The 27,554-nt window shown below is 36.1% G+C and overlaps 1 protein-coding gene and 1 long non-coding RNA gene across 26 annotated transcripts in view; one reads left to right on the forward strand and one right to left on the reverse strand.

Moving 5' to 3' along the window:
- Nucleotides 1–24,158, reverse strand: LOC102147517 (uncharacterized). Of its 4 annotated transcripts, XR_011421648.1 has the most exons (5): nucleotides 23,923–24,158; nucleotides 23,295–23,492; nucleotides 21,338–21,531; nucleotides 15,213–15,312; nucleotides 14,861–15,131 (listed from the first exon to the last, which is right to left on the reverse strand). It is a non-coding gene; the product is annotated as an uncharacterized lncRNA (long non-coding RNA). The 4 variants fall into 4 exon arrangements; XR_011421650.1 differs by lacking the exons at nucleotides 14,861–15,131; nucleotides 15,213–15,312 and adding an exon at nucleotides 1–221; XR_011421649.1 differs by lacking the exon at nucleotides 15,213–15,312.
- An 8-nt stretch (nucleotides 24,159–24,166) lies between these two features.
- The window catches only part of VPS13B (vacuolar protein sorting 13 homolog B), a 777,539-nt gene continuing 774,151 nt past the window's right edge, over nucleotides 24,167–27,554 (forward strand). For 19 of the 22 annotated variants that reach the window (XR_011421645.1, XR_011421647.1, XR_011421646.1 and 16 more), the window contains exons 1-2: nucleotides 24,167–24,458; nucleotides 24,894–25,072. Coding sequence is in view for 18 of the 22 variants with exons in the window: in XM_005613228.4 (XP_005613285.2) it covers nucleotides 24,926–25,072 (147 nt within the window). In the remaining 4 variants the exon portion in view is untranslated. Of the gene's footprint in view, nucleotides 24,459–24,893; nucleotides 25,073–27,554 lie in introns of those variants that run through there. The other 3 variants (XM_070222402.1, XM_023649199.2, XR_011421644.1) reach the window with 2 other exon arrangements.

Below are 27,554 nucleotides of genomic sequence, written 5' to 3' on the forward strand. Positions count from 1 at the left end.
AAAATATTTAGTAATTTATTTTAAAATAAATTGCATGTTAACATAAACATTTTTATGAAAAATAACTATATTTTCCAAAACACAGCCATTTAGTGAGGCAAGTGCTATTGTTTTACATTTTGTATTTTAATATGTGGTTTAACAGAAGACCGCTGGGTTCTCATATCTGCTTCTGTTGTGATATTACACGTCATATAGCCTCTGGAAGACTCCACCGTATGCTGTGAGAGAGAATGAAAACGCAAACAGCATCTTAGTATTATTATGAACATAGTGTTGATGTTGTGCGTCCCCTGAGAACCACTTTGAGAATTACTGATTAAAATAGACAGAGGGCAAAATAGAGGGGATGGCATAGTCTCAGAGGTGGGAAGGCAGAAGGCCTATCAGAGAGAGTGAGCAGACCAATCTGGCAGTTGTGGAAGATTCATACGGGGGAGGTGGGAGAGATAGGCCTAGAAATGTAGGTTGGGGGAGTCACATTATGCCAATTAAAAAAAATAAGCTTCCTTATTTATGACTAGTTACTGACCTCTATTTTTGGTTTCAGAAAGCTTCAGGGCAGGAGTGACAGAAGAGAAATGCCTACTTGGTTCCAGGCAATACTAAGTTATATGGCAGGTAATATTCTGATTGGTTTATTGATTGCTTTATTTGTTCAATTTATTTAGTATCTGCTACATTCCAAGCTTCAAGGTAAGAACTTGTGAGACAAAAATGATAAAGACACAATCTCTACCCTTTAGCAGCTCTCAATTAAGAGGGAAATTCAGGGCTGGCCCGGTGGCACAGTGGGTAAGTTACTAAGTTCCACTTCTCGGTGGCCCAGGGTTTGTCTGTTCAGATCCCGGGTGTGGACATGGCACTGCTTGGCAAAAGCCATGCTATGGTAGGCGTCCCACATACAAAGCAGAGGAAGATGGGCATGGATGTTAGCTCAGGGCCAGTCTTCCTCAGCAAAAAGAGGAGGACTGGCAGTAGTTAGCTCAGGGCTAATCTTCCTCAAAAAAAAAAAAAGGAAAAAAAGAGGGAAATTCAGATATTAAACAGATTAGTAATAATTTCCTTAAACTGGAGGAACACAGAAGAGAGGCCAGCTAACTCTGACTGGGAGATGTGGTGGACAGGTTGTGGGATGGACAGGAAATCTTAAACGGTGAAGTCCCAAATACCAACAACCTGTCATATCTAACCATGGTGAGAAATACTAAAAGTACAGGGATGACAAATACAGTACTAGAGTTAATACAGTAGATCCTGGGACATAGAAACTACTGTAGAATAATTTCCTGAATATATGTTCTCTTTTGGAAAGTACAAGTATACAAAGTCTCTTTCCTCTAAAGCCCCAGAGAATCCTTCCTGGCCAGGGAGACACCATTAACTATCTTAATGTCTCTCTTCTCTTCACTTGCATCACTGTTTTCAGTCTCTTTTGTTCTCCTCTGTGACTCTAACCAGAGTGAAGAGGAGGAAGAAATTTAGATAATTACAACAGCTTTAAACTAAGTACTGAGAACACCTTGTCTAGCCCAGATAATTATGATTAAATAAGCAAACAAATAAAGAACCTGTCTCCCAGCACCACCTGCAGGGGATGAAGAAGTCTGCAACAGGATTCAATACTTCCTCTGCCAGAATAACTTCAACCCAACGTTCCCTTATTGAGCATCTACTAAGTAAAGAGCTTGATTTTAGTAGCTGAGGAGAATACAAAGATCAATGAGAGACCATCCACCCATATGCTAAGGAACGTTATTAGAAATTGGGCATTTTTGTGGTGATTGGAGTAGCTTGGCAGGAACTGAATAAATCTAAGAGAATCAGGTCTCTTCTGTGCAGATTGAATAGTACAGCAAACACTGCATTGCCTTTTTACGTGCTCCATTGACAGAAACTAACAACAAAGGTGATTTCACAGTTTCAAGTAGTGAAGTAATGAATTCTGTTTTTGAGGCTTCAAGTCTGCTGAGGTTGTAACACGTTGAGCAAGGCCTAGGTTGCTCTTTTCCTAATTTAAGGCTATCTCCAGAACACTGTCTTATGGGATAGCTCTCTGCTGGCCATAAGAGGGATCAGATGGAAGAAGATACATGATTTAGTATAAATCCATACCACTATTTGAAATAAACTCAAAGTGTATACTAGTAAGAGCCTTTTCCTTTCCTTATCAAATCATGTCCCAGAAGATAGGAGGAAGGAGGTTTCCAAAAGTTCCCAGCCTTTTATAGTCTTGCAAACAAGTACAAAATATTTTTCTGATTTCTAGCATTTAAAATAGAAGCAGAATGCACCAGATACTCAAGAAACAAAATAAATGAAGTGAGCATCTGTTACAACACATTTAGAGCAAAGAAAGACTTCTGCTGGGTAAGTGATAAAGAGTATAAATAAGGCTGATCTGCAGGATGGCTTTCAATGTTTTTCTTTGTCTAGATTTGGGGTCTTCCTATATATACAGGCAGGATTTTTAGGGGGAGTAGCCAATCAGCTATCACCCCATCACCTATCCCACAACCCCCGGCAAATTCTTACATGACTTTGGTAGTCATATTCTGATGTTTTCAGTCTTTCTCACTAGGTATTTGAACTAGCTCATACAGAGTAAGTCCTGAATCAACACTCTCAATTATACCTCTTTCCAAAATCACACAAGTTATAAAAGCAGTGATGTGGACTGGTAAGTAAAATAATGCATAGTCAGAGGCGGGGGATCTTAGATGTCAATATATAGTCTACTTTTTCTCAAAATGTGGATTCTCTATCTGCAGAATTTCTGGCTTATTGCAAATGCAGTCTCTTGGGCTCCACATCAAAGTTAATAAATTTCAATTCCTAAGGGTGGCATCCAAGAATCGGCATTTTCAACAATCTCCTTAAACTGATATGTACATTAAGTTTTGGGAACCACTCATCTGGTCAAACTGCTTAGAATTACAGATGAAGAAATAATGTCAGAAAGGTCAAATGACTTGGCAAAAGTGACACAGCCAGTCAGAGGCAGAAACTCAATGAGTCAAATCTTTTGATTCCTAGGTTAGAGTTTTTCCAACTATAAGTAGTTTGTATTTATTTGTAAATTCCTAATAGTCCTCAATGAAAAGGGAACTTATCTGAGTTCTTTGTTCCCTGACATTCTCCTTAAATTTAGTACCCATAATTTACCATTAGTGGGTTCCCAGTAGTTTCTAAGTAAGCTGCTGCCTTGAAATTTAGAGACTATCAACTACAGAAGCTGTGGACAAAGGGATTTTATCTTGTTACCTTCCCATTTCCCATCACAATAAGACAAGCAAGATCATTTATCAACAAGAATATGTACTCCTTTTTTTTCAAATCAAACAAGAGACAACAAAAAGTAAACGGAAAATCCTGCTACTAGTGTTAAACAAGAGTATCCCACCCTCTATAACAACATACCATATGCTATTTCCCTACCTTGCTCAGTATTTAACCTAACAATTTATTGCTAGACGTCCTGGCAGCAAGCTGTGCAAGTTGAAGTGGAATCTGATTGAGGTGAGTTAATTAATGTGGTGGCAGCTTGGAATGCTGTCCAGCTGCCACTGAGAATTATGTTTGTTTGCCTTTGGCCCAAGTGTGAAATGGCTGGCTGTTGATTTCAGAAGTGTGAGTGTACATTTTTATATCTCACACGAATGAATACATTTTTTGTATCCTACACATTTGGGGAAATGCTAAAATTTATTGGGTAATGTTATTTACCACTTGTGTGGCAGAAAGAGAAAGGCGGAATTTTGCCCCAGAGGTTGACTTTGCATCTGTAGAAAAAGCAAAAGCAGGTGGCATATAAAATCTATGAGCAGGTAAATAAGCCATCTGAAACTAGCTCATCTAGGGCTAATGTTTTCAGGAATAACTTTAAAAAGGAGGTAAGCAAGATCTGAACCAGAAAACAACTCTTGTAATGATGAAAGGATTCTGAAAGGAGGAAACACTACGTTAAACTTCCCTTGAAAGGAATGGCTTTTGGATTTACTATTTAAAATTTTAATTTTCTTTTCACCAAACGCAATCCACTATTGAAGACATCATCTCTCTGTGCAATCTTCCTTCCTATCAATAAGTAATGATAGTGATCCCTGGGTTGTGTTTTTGATGTTAAATGTACTATGTAGTTTTTACCGGCTGTTACTGATATGGGCCGGGGTTCCTCAACTCAGGTAGTCAATAACTGACACTAAACCAACACAGTTCAAAGTACATTTGAAGGGTGTCATATTATTGTTGCCCTACCATTTTTTCTATGTAAAATACTATTAGTACAAAATGCCTTGACGAAAGTTTACTTTGGTAGGTTAAGGAGAGGGATACTTAAAATTTTAACGTATACACACATTACTTCCTTTCATTCCACCATTTTGAAGAAATTTAAAATACACTAAAACTAAAGGCTGGAGACGGAAGAGCAAATAATATGAAGAAAAGTTTGCAAACCTAGCAAAACAAGTATTACTAGCACTCCTTGATTATAAAAAGAGTTCCTTAAATTTTGATGTTGCCATGAGAATATTAACAAAACTTTAAAAGTGTTTATGCTTTGGAAGATACAAAATGAAATTATTTTGTCAGGTAAAATCTAGCAAAAATAGTATTTTAAATGTAGAAGCGTATAGAGAAAAAACACAAATGCAATTTTTACCTCTTAAAAGCTTTTAATCTAAGAAAATATGATAACTTTAAAACTTTTATTCAGAGAGATGAGAGGTACTTTGGGGTTTGGACTTCATTTTATTGGAAGCTCAAGGAAGGTAATTTTTTGGGTCACATGCTAAATAATAAAATATGATGATGTTTCCTTTTTCCCCAAGAGTATTTGATATAGTGTTATTTGTGATGCTTTTTCTATGCTAAAAATTTTAGTAGTAGAAGAAATTGTTATAATTATATATAAAGCTATAGTTAACCTCTGGTTGCTTTATTATTTTCCTTTATTAGTTATGGTAATTTCAAATATGAGAAAGGCATGTTGTGCCTACCTTTCATATAAAAAGTAAGAAAAACCTGGTAAATATTATTGTATACTTCAGGTTATAGGGTTATCATATCCTTGAACTTTCAGGCCAAAGTAAGCCTCAGAGTCTTGTTGTTGTTATATTATTGTCAGAGTGAATAAGAAATCAAATATTTTAATCTAATATACACCGTATGGGCATCTCATGAGGTCAGACTTATCACAGGTAGCAGGCCTGAGAATGAACTTTTATAAGTTACTTAGTTGTTACTGAAAAAAAAATTTTTACTTTGATTTGGCATACATGCATATTAGACAAAATGTTTTCCCCTCAAATTTTTCTGATGGTATGTTTACTAGTATGTAACGTCTGTGGAAGATGCCCTTATCCTAAATTTGATTATTTCTCTCAAATAAACTTTTCATTTACAAAGTTAATGTATTAAATACTTTTGGTGAAATGCTAATCTTAAAAAATGTGGGATTTTTTTTCAGGAAAACTGGGACCAGTTAATGAACACTAATATTAATTAAGGGTCCTCAAATAATTCTAACATCAGGAGAGTAAAATATTACATTATAGGTTTTCAAAATAATATGGAAAAAATTGTGCACCTCCTATGTACAAAAATTACATATCAATGAGGGATGATATAAGTGTAAATAAAATAAATTCTGTGACATAGTGAGGTAATTTATAAGAAGCTTTCACCGTCTTTAGTTACTGAGTTCTGCCTTCACTTTGCACAGCCTCATAAGTTCTGTGTGATAACATTTGAGTTATTATAAGGAAATGGTAGGTTTTAAAAAATCATTCTTATTTTAGCGAACTTGAAGTTTTATTGAGCATTAAGAAATAATTTAAATGCTGCTTCATTTTCCCATGTGCTCTTTTCAGGTATAACTGAATTAATGCAGTAATAGAATCATGGATTCATAGAGTTTTAGACTTTAAAGAGACTTCATGTCTCTCAGTCTGTGAAATATAAGGTAACTAAACTAATGTCTAGAGATTTAAAGTGACTTACTGAAATCATAAAGCCAATCATAGGTAGAGTCGGGCTTGGGACTCAGATCTCTAAGTCTAATGTGCTTCCCATCTGTGTTAAATATTGTCCTAAATAATTATATACATATATATTTATTTTTTAGAACAGTTTTAGATTTACAGGAAAATTCTGAAGATAGTTCAGAGAGTTCTCATATATCCCGCACCCAGTTTCCCCTATTATTAACATCGTACATTAATATGGTACATTTGTTACTATCAGTGAACCCATATTGGTGCATTATTTTTAACTAAAGTCCATATCTTTTCCAATTTCCTTACTTTTTACCTAATGTCCTTTTTCTGTTTCAATATTCCATTAGGATCCCACATTATATTTTGTTGCCATGTCTCCTTATGCTCCTCTTGGTTATGACAGTTTCTTAGACTTTCCTTGTTTTCAATGATTTTGACAGTTTTGAGGAATACTGTCAGGTATTTTGTAGAATGTTCCTCATTTTGGATTTGTCTGATGTTTTCCTCATGATTAGACTGATTATGGGTTTTTTTTTGGAGAAAAACCACAGAGATAAAGTGCTAGTTTCATCAATTGTATCAAGGGTACCTACTATCAACATGACATCACTTCTTGATGTTGACATTAATCAGTTGGTAGTGTCTGCCAGGTTTTTCCACTCTAAAGTTACTCTCTTCCAGCCCTTTTCACCTTTCATACTATACTCCTTGGAAGAATTCACTAGGTGCAGCTCACACTTAAGGAGTGAAGAGTTAAGCTCCAACTTCTTGAGGATGGAGAATATGCATTCATTATTTGCAATTCTGCAAAGGAGATTTGTCTCTTCTTCCTCATTAATTTATTCAATTATTTATTAAAATCAGTATGGACTCAAAGATATTTATTTATGCTTTGGGTTATAATCCAGTACTACTTTTTAGATCTTTGCTCAAATTTTTCCAGCTTTGGTCATCGGGAGCTCTTGCAACTGGCTCCTATGCCCTTTAGACATACCCCTATCACTCTGCGTGTGTGTGTATGTGTGCGGGCGTGCATGCATGTGTGTGCGTATGTGTACCACTTCTTACTCTCTGGCACTACAAGATGCTCCAGGCTCATCTTGTATATTTTCTGCTTGAGTCCTAAAATCAGTCAGGTCTCCAAGGAGCTCTGGGTCCTTTTACTGGAGAATGGTGTTAGAAACCAGGAGCTGGGCACTAGATATGATTGTTGCTTCTGGTGTATCATTGCATCTGGGCCCTCTCAACTGACAAAGCAAGGAAATATATAAGTGCATACCAGCCCATGTACATACATATATCTATAAATATTTATGTAGTCAACTGTATCTATATTAAGCTAAACAGGAGTTCATACTGATATCTCCAACTCTAATTCAGTATGTATTTTTTAAAGTTCTTTTATTAGTTTTATATTACAAGTGTAATGTATATTCTTTTTTATTGAGGTGAAGTTCACATAACATAGAATTAATCATTTTAAAGTGTACAATTCAGTGAAACTTAGTACATTAACAGTCATGCAGACATCATCTCTAGTTCAAAAACATTTTCATCACCCCAAAAGAAAACCTCATATCCATTAAGCAGTCATTTCCTATTCCTCACTCCCTCAGCTCCTGGCAACCACGAATCTGCTTTCTATTTCTATGTACTTACCTATTCTGGATATGTATAATAAATGGAATCGTACATCATGTGACCTTTGTGTTCTTTCACTTAGCATAATATTTTTGAGGTTCATCCATGTAGCATGTGTCAGCATGTCGTTTTTTATGGCTGAATAATATTTCATTGTATGTATATACCACATTTTGTTTATCCATTCATATGTGGAAAGACATTTGGGTTGCTTCCATCTTTTAACTATTGTGATCAATACTGCTATGAATATAGGTATAAAAGTTTCTGTTTGAGTTTCTGTTTTCAGTTGTTTTAGGTATCTACCTAGGAGTGGAATTGCTCAATCATATGGTAATTCCTTGTTTAATTTTTTGAAAAAGTTGCCATACTGTTTTCCACAGTAGTTGCACTATATTGCATTCCCACCAGCAATGTACAAGTGTTCTAATTTCTCCATATACTCATCAATATTTGTTATTTTACTTTTTAAAAATTATAGCTATCCTAATTGTTGTAAAGTGGTATCTCCTTATGGTTTTGATTTGCCTTTTCCTTACAATTAATGATGTTGAGCATTTTTTCATGTGCTTATTGGCCATTTGTATATCTTCTTTGGAGAAATATCTATTCAAGTCCTTTGCCCATTTTTAAATTGGGTTGTTTATCTTTTTGCTGTTGAGTTGTAAGCATTCTTTCTGTATTCTGGGTGCTAAATCGTTATCAGATATATGATTTGCAAATATCTGCCCCTATCCTCTGGGTTGTCTTTCAATTTCCTCGATAGTGTTCCTTTATGCACAAAAATTTTAAATTTTAATGAAGTGCCATTTATGTATTTCTCTTTTTTTACCTGTGTTTCTTGTGCCATATTTAAGAAACCATTGTCAAATCCAAGGCCATGTAGATTTGTTTCTGTTTTCTTCTAGGATTTTTATCCTTTAGCTCTTAAATTTAAATCTTTGATCCATTCTGAGCTAATTTTTGTACATGGTTTGAGATAGGGGTCTAACTCCAATTATTTGCATGGGGATATCCAGTTTTCTCAGCATGATTTGTTGAAAAGACTATTCTTTCCCCATTGAGTAGTCTTGGCATTCTTGTCGAAAATCAATTAACCATAGATGTGGAAGTTTACTTCTGGGCTCTTGATTCTATTTCCTTCGTCTGTATGTCTTCCTTATGCCAGTACCACACTGTTTTGATTACTGTAGCTTTATAACATATTTTGAAATCAGGAAGTGAGAGCCCTCCAACTTTGTTCCTTTTCAAGATTGTTTTGGCCGTTCTGGGTACCTTGAAATTCTACACAAATTTTAGGATGGACTTTTCCATTCCTGCAAAAATGCCATTGAGATTTTGATAGGTATTATATTGAATTTGTATATTGCTTTGGGTGGTTTTTGTCATCTTAACAATATTAATAATATTAACGATATTAAGTCTTCCCATTCATGAACACCTGCTTTTGCTGTTTTGCAGGGAAGTAATTATTATATATTCTTGATCAATTGATCCTTGAATCAATGTATAATATTCATCTTTGTCTCTTGTACCAGTTTTGACTTAAAGTCTATTTTGTCTGAGATTAGTATAGCCATTCAAACTCTCTTTTAATTTGCATGGAATATCTTTTTCCATTTTTCACTTTTAACCTATTTGTGTCTGTGGATCTAAAGTGAGTCTCTTATAGAAAGCAAATAGTTGGATTGTGCTTTTTTTAAAACCCATTCTGCAAATCCTTGTCTTTTAATTTGTGAATTTAATCCACTTACATTTAAGGTGGTTACTGATAAAGATGGTCTTTCTTCCGTCATTTTGCTATTTGTTTCTTTAATGTCATATATGTTTTGATCTTCAATTTCTTTAATACTGCCTTCATGTGTGTTTAATTGATTTTTTTATTGTATTTTCTGACTCTCTTCCTTTATTTATTTATTTTTTGGTGAGGAAGATTGCCACTGAGCTAACATCTATGCCAATCTTCCTCTATTTTGTATGTGGGACACCACCTCAGCTTGACTTGATGAATGGTGTGCAGGTCCATGCCCAGGATCCAAACTGGCAAACCCTGAGCTGCCAAAGCAGAGTGCATGACCTTACCACTGCACCACCAGGCCGACCCCCCTTCCATTTTTTTTTTAAAGATTGGCACCTGAGCTAACAACTGTTGCCAATCTTTTTTTTTTTCCTGCTTTATCTCCCCAAATCTCCCTGGTATGTAGTTGTATATCTTAGTTGCAGGTCCTTCTAGTTGTGGCATGTGGGACGCCACCTCAACATGGCCTGATGAGCAGTGCCATGTCCACACCCAGGATCTGAACTGATGAAACCCTGGGCCGCTGCAGCGGAGTGTGTGAACTTAACCACTCGGCCATGGGGCCAGCCCCCCTCCGTTTTTTTAAAGTCTATTTTGTGGTTACTTTTTTAGCAGTTATCCTGGAGATTACAGTTAACATTTTAAATTTATAACAATCTAGTTTGAATTTATACCAATTTAGCTTCAAAAGCACATAGAAACTCTGCTACTATACATCTTTGTCTTCCCATTTTATGTTGTGAATATTAAAAAAATCATATCTTTATACATTATTGTCCATTAACATATATTTATAAATATTGTTTTATACATTTGTCATTTAAATCACATAAGAAATAAAAAAAGAGTTACAAACCAGAAATACCATAATATTAGCTTTTATATTTATCTATGTAGTTACCTCTCCTGGCATTCTTTCTTTCTGTATATGGCTTTGAGTTATTGTTTAATGTCCTTTCATTTCATCCTGAAGGAGTCCTTTCAGCATTTCTTGTAGGGCTGGTTTACTAGCAACAAACTCCCTCAGCTTTTGTTTATCTGGGAACGTCTTAATTCCTCCATTTTTGAAGAATAGTTTTGCCAGATATAAAATTTTTGGTTGGCAATGTTTTTCCTTTGAGCACTTTAAATATGTCATCTCACTGCCTTCTGGCCACCATGGTTTATGGTGAGAAATAGACTGTTAATCTTCTTGAGGAGCCCTTGTACATGTCAAGTCACTTTTCTCCTGCTGCTTGCTGAGTCTCTCTTTGTTTTTTGACAGTTTTATTATAATGTGTCCTGGTGTGAATCTCTTCGACTTTATCCTACTTATAGATTGTTGAGCTTCTTGGATGTGTGGATTCATGTATTTCATTAAATTTGAGAAGTTTTTGGCCATGATTTCTTCAAATATTTTTTATGCCCCTTTCTCTCTCTTCTTCTGGGACTCCCACAATAATGAGGTACTTAATGTGTCCCACAATATGTCCCCTTTGGCTCTGTTGATTTTTTTCATTCTTTTTTTCTTTCTGCACCTCAGACCAGATAATTTCAATTGTCTTATATTCAAGTTTGCAGATCTTTATTCTGCCTATTCAAGTCTGATCTTGAACTCCACTAGTGAATTTTATCTATTGTACTTTTAGCTCCAGAATTTCTAATTGGTTTCTTTTTATAATTTCTCTCTATTGATATTCTCTATTTATTCATATATTGTTCTCCTGCTTTTCTTTAGTTCTTTCCCCATTATATCTTTTAGCTCTCTAAGTATATTTAAGACAGTTGATTTAAAGTCTTTGCCTAGTATGTCCAGTGTCTGTGCTTCCTCAGGGATGGTTTCTGTCACTTTTTTCCTGTGAATGGGCCATACTTAACTGTTTCTTTGTATACCTTAGTATTTTTTGTGAAAAACTGAACATTTTGAATATTATTAACTCTGGAAATCATATTCTCCCTTTCCCCAGAGTTTTTTGTTGTTGCTTGTTGAGGGCTGTAGTCATCCATTTGTCTAGTGACTTTCCCATACTGTTTTTGCAAAGACTGTATTTCTTATTTGTGTATGGTTACCTAAGTCTCTGTTGCATTATCTCATTGGTCAGCCAGTCCTTACAGAGATTTCCTTAAGTGCCTGGAGCCAAAAAGAAAAAAACATAGTCTATTTTTGCAGATTGGCTGTGAGCAGAGGCAATCCTTCAATGCTTGGACAGCCCACCTATGATTCTGCCTTAGCTTTCACTTCCTGCTTGTGCAAACCTAAAGATCAGCCAGAGGTGCAAGCTTAGGGTCTACTCAGGTCTTTTCTTAGCATGCATCAGGCTCTGGGCATGCACATTGCATATATCAGTACTTCATTACTTTTATTGGTATACTACATTTTATTTATCCATCCATCAGTGGATGGACATTTGGATTGCTTTCACTTTTTGGCTCTTATGAGTAATGTTACTATGACATTGTGGATACCTTCTAGGCTAGTATATATAGATCTAACTCATTTCTATTTTAAAAACAGACATATTTATATATAACTGATATACTATGAACTGCATATATTTAAAATTTGAGTTTTGAAATATATATAAATCTATGAATTTATATCCATAATTAAGAAAACAAATATTTTCATCACCTTCAAAAGTTTCCACTTGCCCTTTTGTAATCCCATTCAACTCTACAACCTGGTCTGCCCGCACCCACTGATCTGGTTTCTGTCACTAAATGTTAGTTCTCATTTTCTAGAATTTTATATCAGTGGAATAACACAATAGTTCTCTTTTTGTCTGGTTTCTTTCGCTCAGCATAATTATTTTGATTTTCTCTCATGTTGTTGCATGTATCAGCAGTTCCTCACTTTATTGCTGAGTAGTATTCCATTATATGTCTATATCACATCTTGTTTATCCATTTACCTGTTGATGGATATTTGGATTTTTTGTCCTACCTTTTTAGCTATTACGAATGACCCTGTTTCAGTATTTTTGTACAAATCTTTTTGTGGACTTATCCTTTCATTTCTCTTTGTTAAATGTCTAGGAGTAGAATGCTTGGGTTGTATGGTAGGTGTATGTTTAACTTTTTTAGGAAACTGCCAAATTGTTTCCAACAATGAAAAACAATAGCCATTCCAACAATAGACAACTGTTATATCATTTTACATTCCTACTAGCAGTGTTTGAGAGTTCTATCCTACATCCTTACCAACATTTGGTATGATCAGTCTTTTTAATTTTAGCCATTTTAGTGTGTGTATAGTGGTATCTCATTGTAGTTTTATACTGCATTTTACTAATGATTAATGATGTTGAGCATCTTTTCATGTGCTAATTTGTTATCCATAATCTTCTTTGGTGAAGTACATGTTCAAATCTTTTGCCCATTTTTAAATTGGTTTTTGTTTTTCATTATTTAATTATTGTTTTGGTGAGGAAGTTTTGCCCTGAGCTAACATTCATTGCCAATCTTCCTTTTTCTTTTGCTTGCAGAAGGTTAGCCCTGAGCTAACATCTGTGCCAATCTTCCTCCATTTTGTTTGTGGGATGCCTCCACAGCATGGGTGATGAGCAGAGCAAGTCCACACCTGGGATCCAAACCTGTGAATCTGGGCTGCTGAAGCCAAGAGCACAGACCTTTAACCACTCAGCCATGGGGCCAGCTCCTGTTTTTCATTATTATTGAGACTGAGGGGTGGGAGTTCTCAATATATTCTGGATAAAACTCCTTTGTAGGATACATGTATTAAAAGTATTTCAGTTTGTGGTTGCATTTACATTTTCTTAGCAGTGTCTTTATTAAATTAAAGGTTTCCATGTAGACAAAGAAGGAAACTTTCATATGGCCATAGTTCATGTGGAAGACTTGCAAGTTTTAGTTGATTGTATTCTTAATACAACTTAAGGGTGTGATGTAGCTAATGAACTCTGGCTTCATTTATGAATAGATTTTGTAGATAATGAGAAGTAACAATCTTATGGTACTTGTACTGATCATATCACATTATTACTTTAAATTCTAGGGACTAAATGTTAAGTGGAACATTGTCAATCTTAAGTGCATTCAGAGGAAGTAGATTAGGATAGTAAGAGACTGAGAAAGGAAGAGTGAAGGAACTTGAGATAGTCTAGAAATGAAAGGACTAAATGCAGATAGAAGTTTTCAAAAATTTGAAGGTCTTGCAGAGTAAGAGAATAATAGTTAAGAGCATGGGATGTGTATTCAGAGAGACATAGATTCAAACACTGGCTATTCCTCTTAACAGCTATGTGGTATTAGGCATGGTACTCAAAGGCTGTCTAAGTTTTCTCACTAAAATTCACAGTACATGTTAAATACTCAACAAATAACATTATTATTAAGCTCACTATGTGACAATAGTGATATTATGAATTATTTATTACATAACAACTTCTAGTGCTTTATGGGATAATTGGGATATTCATTATATTAAGCCATCCTGAACAAAAGTGGCACTTTATTTGGAAGGTGCATAAATGTATTAGTTATCTATTGTGTAAGAAATTGCCTCCAAATCTAGCAGTTTAAAATAATAAATATTTATTCTCTCATGATTTCTCCTATGGTTTAGGAATCCAGGAGCAGCTTAGCTGGCTGGTTCTGGCTCAGGGTCTCTCATGAGGTTGCAGTTAAAATATCAGCCAGGGCCTGCTGTCATCTTAAGGCTGACTGTTGACAGACAAGCCCAGTCCCTTCCTTGCTGTTGACAGAAAGCCTGTTTCTTGCCATGTGGACTTTTCCCTAGTGTAGCTTGAGTATTCTCTTGCCATGGCAGCTGGCTTCTCCTAGAGAGAATAACCCAAGTGAAAGAGGATGGAAGAAGTCACAATGCCTTGTATGTCATATTTCAGATGTCGCACATTGTCCCTTTTGCCTCCTTGCTTTTTTTTTTAAAAGTGAGTCACTAAATACAACCCATACTCAAAGGGAGGGGAATTAGGCTCCACCTTTTAAAAGGGGGTACTATTAAAGAATTTGTGGACATATTTTAAAACCACTGCAACCAACAAAGAAATCTGCACAGAAGATTTTAAGAATGTTTCTGATGTTGCTGACTTAGGAAAGAAAAGTTTTCAGCCCTCATCCCCCTAACCAGGTTTCTGGTTTCCTATAAAATTATCACACCAAATCTATTTCCCCTCAGTTTTTTTCCTAAAGTATCGGGTCCACCCCAGGTAAAGAAATGTTTCAATTATTCAGTTATCATAAAATCCTGACCTCATGGAGAGATATCTAGACTCTCTCTGTAAAAGAGTCCCCATTGGGTTTCTGTCTTAAGTCTTTTGGCCATTCAAGATAAGGATCTTAATTCATGTTCTTCTGCTAGCTCAGGGTTAATCTTCATGTTACATGAAGAATATCTCCCCTGCCAATCTGACCTAGTGTATTAGTTTCCTGTGGCTGCTGTAACAAATTACTACAAACTGGGTGGCTTAAAACAACAAAATTTATTCTCCTGTAGTTTTGGAGGCCAGAAGTCTGAAATCAAGGCGTCAGCAGGGCTGCAGTCCCTCTGGAGGCTGTAGAGGAGGAATCAGTTTCTGCCTCTTCCAGCTTCTGGAGGCTCTTGGCATTTCTTGACTCATAGCTGCATCACTCCAGTCTCTGCCTCTGTGGTCACACTGCCTCCTCCTTTTCTGTCTGTTATCTTCCTTTGTCTCACTCTTATAAGAACACTTGTCACTGGATTTAGGGTCCACCTAGAAAATCCAGGAGAGGCTCTTCCTCTGAAAATTCTTAATCACATATTTTGCCATTTAAGGTAGTTTTCAATCTTTTACCTTATAAGGTAATAGCCACAGGTTCTCTGGATTAGGATGTGGCCTTATCTTTCGCTGGGGCACAATTCAGCCCACTATTTAGTATCACTATTAATATAGCCTGGGAAAATAGGAGAACAAAAAGATCCTTAAGATACCCCCTAAAATATGACTAAAACTTTCTGTCTTTAAAACTTACCATAAATGATTAAGATAATAAAATGTCTATAAATACATAAATGACTTCTTGGAAAAAGTGGGATTTATGATTCCTTGAAGGTGTGATATAAAGTTGAGAAATATTGGTCTAATTGATTAATTTTTTGTTATCAAGTATTTTGTACATATATAAAAACACAAAGCACCTATTTACCCACCACCTAACTCTATCAAATATTAATATTTTGCCTTATTTTATAAGAAATAAAACATTACAGATATAGTTGAAGTACCCTGTATTCCCTTCCTCTGTTTTATTCTTTTATTTCTTTTTCTTCAGAGATAACTACTATCCTGAATTTGGTGTTTATCTTTGTCATGAAAGTATTTAATACTATTGCTAAATATATATGTGGCTATCACAATATATAGCATTTATTGGAATGGCATATAATATGTACATATGTATATGCATGTACAATCATGTGCCACATAATGACATTTCAGTCAATGATGGACTGCATATATGACGGTGGTCCTATAACATTAGTACCCTATACCCTAGGTATGTAGTAGGCTGTACCATCTAGGTTTGTGTAAGTACACTCTATGATGTTTGCATAACAATGAAATCTCCTAACAACGCATTTCCCAGAATGTATCCCTGTTATTAAGTGATGCTTGTGGGTGTGTGTATATATATATATATGTGTGTATATATATATATATACACACACACTATATATATATGATATGCTATATTTACTCTGTTACTTATTTTTTCTCAATATTATGTTTTTCAGATTTATTAATGTTGGTAAATGTGTAACTTTGTTGAGTGTTTTTTCAGACGGTGAATTGCAAACCATTAGTAGCTCATAGTGTCAATTTGGTAGGTCGTGAACTACTTTAGAAAAAAAAAGAAAAAGAATAACAGAGAAAATAGAATATATCACATGTACTCAATTTAAGTATAGTTTTGTGAGGGATCTCTCTCTCTATGAATATCGAGCCATGGTATAAACTATATTTCTAACTGTCGGTAAAACATTTGAAAGTCATAGTTCTAACTCATTCAGTTTTATTACTATAACATTTCATTATATGAATACACCACAGTTTAACCATTTCTCCTGTTGATATTTCAATTGTTTCTACTGTTTTATTCCCACAAACAATGCTGCAAAATACTGTTAAACATGTCTCCTTGTGCACATATGCGGGACTTTATACTTATGAGTGGAATTGCTAGAGTATATTTATCTTCAACTACGCTTGATATTGCTAGATTCCTCTCCATGTGGAGTTTTCACTACCAGTATACTAGTTCCAATCATTCCATATCATTGACATCACACATTAAAAATGTTTTTAATCTGATGGGTAAGAAATAGCAAGTTATTGTTTTAAATTGCATTCCTCTAAATATTAGTGAAGAATGTTTTCTTGTGATTGTTAGATATTTGGGTTTCCTCTCTTATGAACTGCCCATTTTTCTATTGGATTGTCTTTAACTCATTAATTTATAGTTCATTATAAAATCCGTGTTCTAACCTTTTGTCAACTAAGATATATCGCAAATGTTTTCACCCAGTCTGTGGCTTGTATTTTACTTCAGCATGTTCTTTAATAAACAACTTCTTTATTTTTAATGTATAAGACTTACTAAACTTTTCCTTTACAGTTTGTCCTCTTTATGTATTTTTGTCTTATTTAAAAAATCCTTTCTGTCTAAGGAATAACAATTTTTCTCCTATAAATTTTCTATAAATTAAAAAATTCTCGCTCTCACTTTTAGTTTTTAATCCAACTGGAATTTATTTTTGTAGTGGTTGTGAACAGAGGTAGATTCACCAGGAACCTAATCAAGTTTAAGCGGCAGGGACCAGTACTTTCACAAACCATTTCTAAGGCCTTGGGAGAAGCCCAAGTAATGTGTTCAATATGGGTTGTATGTTTTTATAAAATTTTGCAAATGTAAAATGTTTTGTTTTTCTTAAATAGGTATCCTCAAATTATAAATTTCAGGCCCTATAAAACTTGGATTCCTTCCTAGGTCTGAGGTAGGAATCTAATTTTAATTTTCTTCCATATGGATATTAATTGTCCCAGTGCTAATTATTGATATATGCAAACCCTTTCCCACTGATTTGTAATGCTACTTCTGTCATATATTAAGATTCCATAAATGAGGAGGTTTATTTCTGGGCTCTCTATTCAGTCCCATTGGTGTACCTGCCTATCCCTCCAATTTATTTTTATCTAGTAGAGGCTTGTAGGACTGTTTCTGTCTCCAGATGGGGTCTTAAACCAGGGCATTCCACTTGTGTTAGCATCCATTTATTTTAGTGAGAATTACAAAAAAGGAGGTCCTGATTTCCTTTGAAAGACTTAAGTCAATGGAAAAAGTACATTGTTTTGCAGTTGGGTAGAAGTTAAACTCTGCCTAGTTCTCCTAGTCTGACATTCTGGAGAATCACAGCACTTTAATAGGAGGTAACGTTAGAAATTATCTGTAGCTGGTAACTCCCCTCTTGGGCCTTGACTGATTTTCTCACATAGTTCTAAATGATTTTTTTCATGTCCCACCGCACTTTGTACATATTTCACTCAATCACACAATATTTTAATTAGTCATTTATATCTGTGATCCCAAGGAAACTGAGCTTCTTCCATGTAGGAAGCTTCTTCCATGTAGAAAGAAGCTGTTTAGCATGGTGTATACCACATAGTGGGCACTCAAAAAGTGTCTGATTTAATGAATAAATTCAGAATACGAAACTAATATATTTAAATAACTTTTAGCAACCATAATTATTATTGATATCCTACCAATTGGACTTCTTACAACTACGCTGTGCCCAGCTTTCATAGTGAGATAACACCTTTATGACTTTACAGAGACTTATTTACAGTTAACTCTGAGGCTACATTAAAAATCTTTATGTGCTGTAACTCTTTAGGAAGCTAGTCAGAAGTGTTTTGTGCAGCTTCTTTATATGTATTACTCTAAACACAGAAAACTTCCTTTGTTGTTCTATTATTATAGTAATTAATGGTTTTTTCTTTTCTGTTTCTTTTTTCCTTCTCAAAAGGGGGAAAATGGAGACTTGAAGTCATAAGCATTGGGTTGATTTGCTGTGACTATAGGTCATACTTAACCTTAACCTTCACTTAACCTTTCCATGTCTGAGCTTCCTCATCTTGCCATACCTTTTGTCATAAAAAATATGAGGTATAACATGTAAAGAGTATTCAATGAGTAATTCAGTGATCGTCTAGCTAAGTTCTATTAAAATTTAATCAATAAAATTTTAAAATTTAATCAAAGAATGATAATATAATGAGTAAACCAAGTTACAATTTCAATGTTCCTAATATAACAAAGTTGAATAGATTAAGTTCAGCTCATGTCTATTATCTATTTACCTATGCGTTAGTTAAATTAACACTTCCTGCTGTAACAGATAAACCCCTGAATCTCAATGATGTAAACAGTTTGTTTTTCAATCATGCAAAATTCTAAAGGATATTACTAATCAGCAGTTTGTGTTCCTCCAGGCAGTAATTCAAAGACTCAGTCTCCTATTTCTTTGTCCTTGGCATCCCCTTGGACCTTGGAGTCCTCTGTTGCATTCAATTTCTCTAGCTTGGTGATGGGGGAAAGAGTAAGGCTGTTGTGTGGAAGCCTTTTATGAGCCAGGCCTGTAACTAAATCACATCTATCCACATTCAGGTGGTCAGAATGCAGTTACTTGACAATCCCTGACTGTCAGAGAACCTGAATAATAATCTAACCATGTTCACAAGAAGAAAAGGAAAACAGATTTATTGAATAATTGTTAAAGTCAATCACTGCCACAAACTATTAAGAAACACACGATACGCAAGGTGCTAGGAATACAAGTCCCTGTATTTGAAGATGTCACATACACTACACATTAATAAAAAAATAAATTAAAGGAGTCTTTCTCTAGCTTTATCAATCTTTTAAACACCACTCAAGTATCTACAAACTTCACCTGAGACTTTTGGTTTCTGGTCTAGTATATAAGTAGCTTGGAAGTTGCCACTCTGTCTTAACAACAAGTAAAAAGCTGAACAAACTGAAATATCAGCTCTTCTTAGGTCCATCAGAGAAGTGAGATCACAGGGCAAAACACTGCTCCCCAAATTGGAGAGACAGGTGAAAAAAGAGAATCACAACTTACCACAGCAGAAACCCATGAGCAGAAATCTCCTAGGAACCAATGCCAGGGTAGGAAAACATAAATTTTTAACTGACAAATTGCTGAAGGCTCAGTGTGGACAAGTCTGAGAGTTAAAAACTCCAGGGGGACCCAGGCAGAGGGAGTTCCCCATATTTTTGTGAGTTTTATTTCTAGGACCTTTACTAGGTCCTCACAGTGAATACCAGAGAAAGATTCCCTTGTGTTTCTGGAAGAGGGAGAGGAAAAGGAGCCATTTTGAAATAATCAGAGTAATTTGTTCTTCTTAACAAGACCTGTCCTTAAGAGAAGGTATTTTACCAGAGCCTAATCTACCTTGGGGAGGAGAAATACACAAGTCCAACTCCCTTTGGCCTTCCACATGGGGGAAGGGAATATCCAACTCCACGCCCCTCTATTGTGGATCAGAAAACAAGACCCAACTGTATGTTGTCTATAAGAAACCCATTTTAAATATATAGATACATATAGATTAAAAGTAAATGGATGGATGGGGCCGGCCCAATGGTGTAGTGGTTAAGTTTGCGCACTCCACTTCAGTGGCCTGGGGTTCACAGGTTCGGATCCTGGGTGTGGACCTCCACACTGCTTATCAAGCCATGCTGTGGCAGGCGTCCCATATATAAAATGGAGGAGGATAGCCACAGATGTTAGCTCAGGACCAATCTTTCTCAGCAAAAAAGAGGACTGGCAGTGGATGTTAGCTCAGGGCTAACCTTCCTCACCAGAAAAAAAAAAAGTAAATGAATGGAGAAAAATATACCATGCTAACACTAACCAAAAGAAAGTAGGAGCAGCTATATTAATTTCAGACAGAGCAGACTTCAAAGCAAGGAAAATTACCAGGATAAAAAAGGGCATTACATAATGATAAAGTAGTCAATTCTCTGAGAAGACAACAAATCTTAATGTGTATACACACCTAACAATAAAACAGTAAACTATATAAGGCAAAAACTAATAGAACTGCTAGGAGAAACAGATGCATATAAATACAGTCAATTGATCTTTGATAAAGAAAAAAGGGCAATACAATGGAGCAAAGATAATCTTTTCAACAAATGGTGCAGAGTAACTGGACATCCACATGCAAAAAAAAAAACTAATCTAGGCACAAACCTTAGACCCTTCACAAAAATTAACTCAAAATGCATTATAGACCTAAATGTAAAACACAAAATGATAAAACTCCTAGAAGATAACAGGAGAAAACCTAGATGACCTTGGTTAGGCTGAAGACTTTTTTTAGATACAAAAGACATGATCTATGAAAAAACAATTGATAAGCTGGACTTCATTAAAAGTAAAAACTTCTGCTTTGCAAAAGACAATCTCAAGAGAATGAGAAGACAAACTAGACTAAGAGAAAATATTTGCAAAACACACATCTGATAAAACACTTTTATACAAAACATACAAAGAACTCAGCACTCAACAGTAAGAAAATGAACAACCTGATTATAATATGGGCAAAACATGTGAATAGACAACATACCAAAGAAGATAGACAGCTGGCAAGTAAGTATATGAAAAGATGTTCAACGTCATATGTCATTAGAGAATTGCAAATTAAAACAACAATGAGATACTAGTACAAATCTATTAGAATGGCCAAAATCTGGAACACTGACAACACAAAATGCTGGCAAGGATAAGGAGCAAAAGGAACTCTCCTTCATTGCTTGTGGCAATGCAAAAGGGTACAGCCATTTTGGAAGACAGTTTGGTGGTTTGCTACAAAACTACACATTCTCTTACCTTAAGATTCAGCAGTTGCGCTCCTTGGTATTTACCCAAATGAGATGAAAATTTATGTCCATACAAAAACCTGCACGTGGATATTTATAGCAGCTTTATTTATAATTGTCCAAACTTGGAATCAACCAAGATGTCCGTCAAATAGGTGAATGGATAAACTGTGGTACATCCATAGAATGGAATTTTATTCAGTGCTAAAAAGAAAAGAACTATCAATCCATGAAAAGACATGGAGGAAACTTAAGTGCATATTACTAAGTGAAAGAAGCCAATTTCAAAAGGCTATACACCATGTGATTCCAACTCTATGACATTCTGCAAAAGGCAAAACTATGGAGACAGTAAAAAGTTCAGTAGTTGCCAGAGGGTGGAGGTAGGGAAGGAGGGATGAATATGCATAGGAGATATTTAGGGCAGTGACACGATTCTGTATATGGTGGATGTATGTCATTACGTATTTGTCAAAATCCACAGAATGTACAACACCAAGAGTGAACCCTAATGTAAACTATGGGCTTTGGGTGATAATGATGTGTTAATGTAGGTTCATCAATAGTAATACATGTGCCACTGTGGTGGGAGATGTTAATAATGGGGAAGGGTGTGTGTGTGTGTGTGTGTGTGTGGAGACAGAGTTTATGGGAACTCTGTACTTTCAGCTCAATTTTGCTGTGAACCTACACTGCTCTAAATAAACTTTATTAACAAAGAAAAGCAAAAAACTTCACCTGACTCTGAAGAACTATTGCCTATATAACCAACCTGTCTCAAAGACTCCTTGAGAAGGTTAAAATTGTTTTTTGGGGGGTAAAAATCTTATAATAAAAAGACATATAAAAGTAGGAGATTTGGAAAAGGCCACTCATTTGACATTAAAAAAACCATAAGCAATGAATGAAACAGTGAAAAGGAATTAAATTTATCTTGACTGCTTATAGAACAGGGCACAAAAAACACGCTAAAAATCACTATTTTTTGACTCTTAAAACCAAACAAACCAGTGCCAAAATAATTTTCCCAAGGCAGAAATTTGGCAATTGTTTTGTTAGCTCCACGAGAAAAATGGCATACTAGAGCAAAAAATGTTTAGCATTCTATGATTATTTTGTTTATAAATCATAGTAAAAAATCTGTTTAATTTAGATATCTGCCTAATTTATCTTAATACACTGTTCTTATTAAATTGCCACACAAATAAGACTAGGCCCTTTTTCTTTTTCTAGAAAAATAGCAAGACTAGGGGCTCCTGTTCTAGACCACCTAAAGCTTTCATACAATTAGAGGAATCATTCTCTTACATGAATTAAATCTTCTGAGTCATAGCTTCAACCTGTTTGCTTTTCCGATGAAGCAGATAACTAAGAAATTACTTAATTTACTTGGCCAATTTAGTAGATTTTCATAACACCCAAATTACTTGGTTTATTCATTAAGGCTTTTTTTGTGAGGGGACAGTTGCTCTGATTTAGCAATAAGCTGCTTCTCTCTTTTTTATTTTTTATTCATTTTTATTCTTTTTGGTGAGGAAGATTCTTCCTGAGCTAACATCCATTGCCAATCTTCTTTTTTTTACTTGAGGAAGATTAGCCCTGAGCTAACATCTGTGCCAATCCTCTTCTATTTTTTCTATGTAGGATGCTTCCATAGCATGGCCAATGAGTGGAGTGAATCCGTGCCAGGGATCTGAACCTGTGAACCCGGCCTCCAAACTAGAACGCGGGAAACCTTATCTTGCCCCTGCTTCTGTTTCTTTGTTTTTGCGGGGGTGGGGATGTGGGGGTGGGGGGAGGGCATTTAGTTATTGTTTTCATTACCGAAATAAATCTAAACACCTTGGCATCCTCACTTATGCTTCTTTTCTATCACATTTTCTAAAACTCTTTCAAGAAATCATGACTTGAATTCCAGGAAAGAGGTTTAGGAATTTATGAAGCATTTTCAATTAAATGCAACTTACTCCGTGAGTGAGCATTTTAATAGCTTCACAAGGAAAGTCTATTTTCAAAACGAAGTAGTAGGTGTTTTCTTCAGAGGTTACCAAAAATAAGAGATACTGGTCAAAAATTAGGCAGCATGTCCTATGCTATTCCTTTAAACCCAGTGTATATTTTCCCGAAATTAGGAGCTTGAGTTTCTTGACTTTGGTTGCAATTTACTAAAAGAAAAGGAAATATTTTATACATTAATGTCAGCCTAAGAAAACCAACACTGACTCTTAAAACTCTAAATTCATTCCTTAGCAGCTATTTTTCACTTTGTCTCTAGGAGTGTCATTTCCTTCTTCCAATATACCTGTCGCTTTTCTGAAATCCCCTATCAGACTGTAATCCAATGGTTCTCCACCATCTTCTCTTTCACCATTCCTTCCCCATTTGGTATCAGTATACTTGGGAATACTTAACCACTGCTTCGCCAAAGTAAAATAACGCGAGAGGCTGACCACAAGTTTGGTCAAAACGCATCCCCCTAAAAGACACATGCTAATCCCTTCAATTTCTCTTTCCACATTCAGCCTTCCTCCAGCAAGCGAACCTCGGATCTAAATCTAAAGTCTGCCCCCTGCTCCCACCCCTCGCTTTTCCTACCTGCCGCCTTATTGCTATTGCCCGGCCCACTGAACCCAAGTTCCGCTTTCCAGGCCTTCCATTTCCCAAGAAAAACAATAACCACTTGTTTTTCAGGCGTTTAAATATTAGGACCTTCTTTCTTCCTCCTCATTGGACCTGGGGCCCTCGGTGCTTTCCACCCGAGTGGACCTTTCTCCACCCGCAGGCACTCTCTCTCCACAGCGCCACTTCCGGATCTGCGGTGTCCCCACTTTACCGGTCCGCCCACCTCTCCGAGGCACTTCCTAGAGCTTTGTCCTAACTACCGGTGGGGTCGAGCGGAGACGCAGGCTAGCCAGGCCTAAGAGGTCTCCTCCTAGATCTAAGGGGCCCCGAGTGGCTTCTCCAGCCGCAGAACTCCTTGCTGTGGAGTCGAGTGGTGGCGGTGGAGGGACAGTTTGTTTTGAGCACAGAGTGAGGCGCACCCGGAAGTGGCTCCGTACAGGAGCTGCGCCGCTGCTTGGGGCGGGGGCCAGGTACCCGGAGGTGGAGGGGACGCCACGGTACTCTTTGGCGTGAGTGTCAGTCGAAGATACAGTACGGCGGGAGGCGGGAGCCGGCCTGCTTCTGATTCTGGTTTTATGGTGGTAGATCCGGCTGGGTTCTGGGAGGCGAGGGCCTCGTGGGGCGGCTAGGCTGGTGAAGGGGTGCGGTGGCCAAAGGGGAGCCCGCTCGCTTCATTCTCCCACTCCAGGGGACCCGCTGTCTTCAGATCACCACCTCTTCCTCCCACTCGTAGCCAGACGAGTTGAGGGGAGTTGTACTAGGAGAAAGTCGTATCTGGAGCTGAGAATCCGCTTGAGTTTTCTCTGCTTCTGGGAGGAGGCGAGCGGCCACTTTGGTGGGGACTGTTGCTTTTCCGCCTCTTCAACCCCTCCTGAGAAATGTTTTTTCCTTCGCTGCACCACCGACTCAATTACTTCTAATATTTCTATCTTTACCCCCTTCAGCTTCTGACTTTGACTCCTCTGCGCCTTAAAAGATGCTGGAGTCATATGTTACTCCAATTTTAATGAGCTACGTGAATCGCTACATCAAGAACTTAAAGCCATCAGATCTACAGCTTTCACTATGGGGTGGAGACGTGGTTCTCAGCAAGCTCGAGTTAAAGTTGGATGTGCTGGAACAGGTAAGCTGCGTAGCTGTCACTGGAAACATTTTCAGCTTGTTTAGAAGTAATCTGTTGTTTCCTACACTTTGACTTTATGCTTTAAAAACCTAGTTTTTCTGCTAACGTATTTTGGGCTACCCTGAAACTAGAGACCTTTCTTCACAGAATTTTGTTATGGTTTGTTACTAGTTTGTTAGAATCGGCTTCCCAAAAGTTGTCTCAACAGATAGAAAAACAATTTCGTTGTTGTCAGAATTGTTCAGCCTATTTACTCAATTCTTAAGTATTACCGAATATGCTAATTTACGTTGCTAAGATTCTCTATTATGCTGGAAAATATTACATTGCCGTTCTCCTCTTTAGCGAATGGAGGAGTCCGAAAGAGAGCAAGGTCAGATCTTGAGGAAAGTTCTGACTCTTAGGAAAGATTGGCATTGCCCATGGCGTCCTGAGTGCTGAGTAGACACAGATTGGTGAATGCCAACAAGATTGAAAACTTTTCTTAATCACTTCTTTTTAGTTTCTTTTCTTTCTTTTAACATGAGAATGGTCTGATACAAATGAACTGTAACTTCAAAGTTCATATACTTGTTAATTCATTTAGTACATTTATTATTAACATATGCCAGGCAACTCTGTAAGGCTTGAGGATACAAAAATTATCTTTGGAAACTCAGAAGAGTCAGAGACCAAACTGCTTTTTAGGAGATAAGGTAAGACTTAATCTGATGGTGAGAGTTATCAATAATCTTTAGTTATATTCCACTGGTTCCTCTATTGAATAATAGTTAACACTTAGTTACTACTAAGAAATAATAACTCTTGGATCCTCCCCCTTCCTCTCTCCAAGGTTAATTATCTTAATATTTTCATTTTTTTAATGAGCACAAATCTTAAGTATACAGCTCAATTTTTATATATGTATACACCTGTGAAACCACTATCCAGATTAAGAAACAGAATATTTCCTGTACCCCAAATGGCTTCCCTGTGCCCCCTTTGTAACGGGTACCTCACCCCTAACACAAGTGACTGCTGTTCTGACTTATGTCAACATAGGTAAATTTTACCTGTTCTTTAACCTTAAATAAATTGGAATAAATTGTGTCTGGCTTCTTTCGTTCAACATTATGGCTGAGATTAACCCATGTTGTTGCATGAGGGGTGGTTTGTTCTTTGTATTGCCTTGTAGTATTCCATTGTATAAAGATTCACAATTTAGTTATTTATTTTCCTAAATATACATTTGATGTACATTTGGATTGTTTCTACTTTTGGCTATTACGAAGAAAGCTCTTATGAATATTCTTAAACATGTATTTTGGTGGACATAGGTATTAGGTTCCCTTAGGTGTATTCCTAGGAGGGAGGCATATGTTTACTTTAATGGATACTGCCAAATAATTTTCTGGAGTGGTTGTACCAGTTTACATTCTTACCAACTATATATGAGAGTTCTCCTGAAGTGGAGTGCACGAACTTAACTGCTATGCCAGTGGGCTGGCCCTAGAAGTTCATAATTTTATTGTGGTCCAGTTTATCAATCTTTTCCTTTATGGTTAGTACTTTTTGTATCTTGTTTAAGAAATCTTCGCTTACTCCAAGGACTTAAAGACATTCTCCTGTGTTTTCTTTGAGGTTTTATTCTGTGATTCATCTAAAGTTAATTTTTCTGCACATGTGAAGCAGAATCGAGATTCATTTTTTCCATTGATACTCAGTTGATCCACACCATTTGTTGAACTGCTCTTTGCCTACTGCATTGCAGCAAGTCTTTATTGTAAATCAGGTTGTCATATGCATGTGGTCTATCTGTCTAGTCTTGTGTCACTACTATATTGTCTTTTACGATGCCTCAATATCTCATAGTGTAATTTGTACAACTTTGATCTTTTTTCCTTCAACGTTGTCACAACTATTGTAGGTTCTTTGCACTTCTATGTACATTTTAATTACAGCTTATAAATTTTGGAATTAATTTCTCCAAAAAAGAGAAACCTATTTAATTTTTATTGAGGTTAGATTGAATCCATAGATTAATTTGGGACGAATTAACATATTAATGTATGTTGTGTTGACATAGTATTGAGTTTTTCAACCCATGTATAGGACGTTGCTTTCTGTATTTTTAGGTCTCTAATTTCTCTCATTAGTGATTTGAAGTTTTCAGAGAGGGTTTTTACATATTTATTCATTTTATATCTCTCTTTTTTTTATGTTATAAGCAGCATTATTTATTTTTTAAAAATTTTATTTTCTAATTGTTACCAGTACATAGTAATACAGTTGATTTTAGTATATTGACCTTCCACCCAGTGGTCTCTCTAACTTGTCTAATACTTTTTGGTGGATTCTTTTGGATTGTCTACATACACAATCATGTTATCTACAAATAATGACAATTTTTCATCTTTCTTTCTAGTTCTTGGACCTTTTATTTCTTTTTCTTTTGTTATTGCACCGTGGAGTAGAGATCTTGAGAATAGACATTATATTTTGT

Source organism: Equus caballus, chromosome 9, assembly GCF_041296265.1.
Source record: "Equus caballus isolate H_3958 breed thoroughbred chromosome 9, TB-T2T, whole genome shotgun sequence".
Lineage (NCBI taxonomy): Eukaryota > Metazoa > Chordata > Mammalia > Perissodactyla > Equidae > Equus > Equus caballus.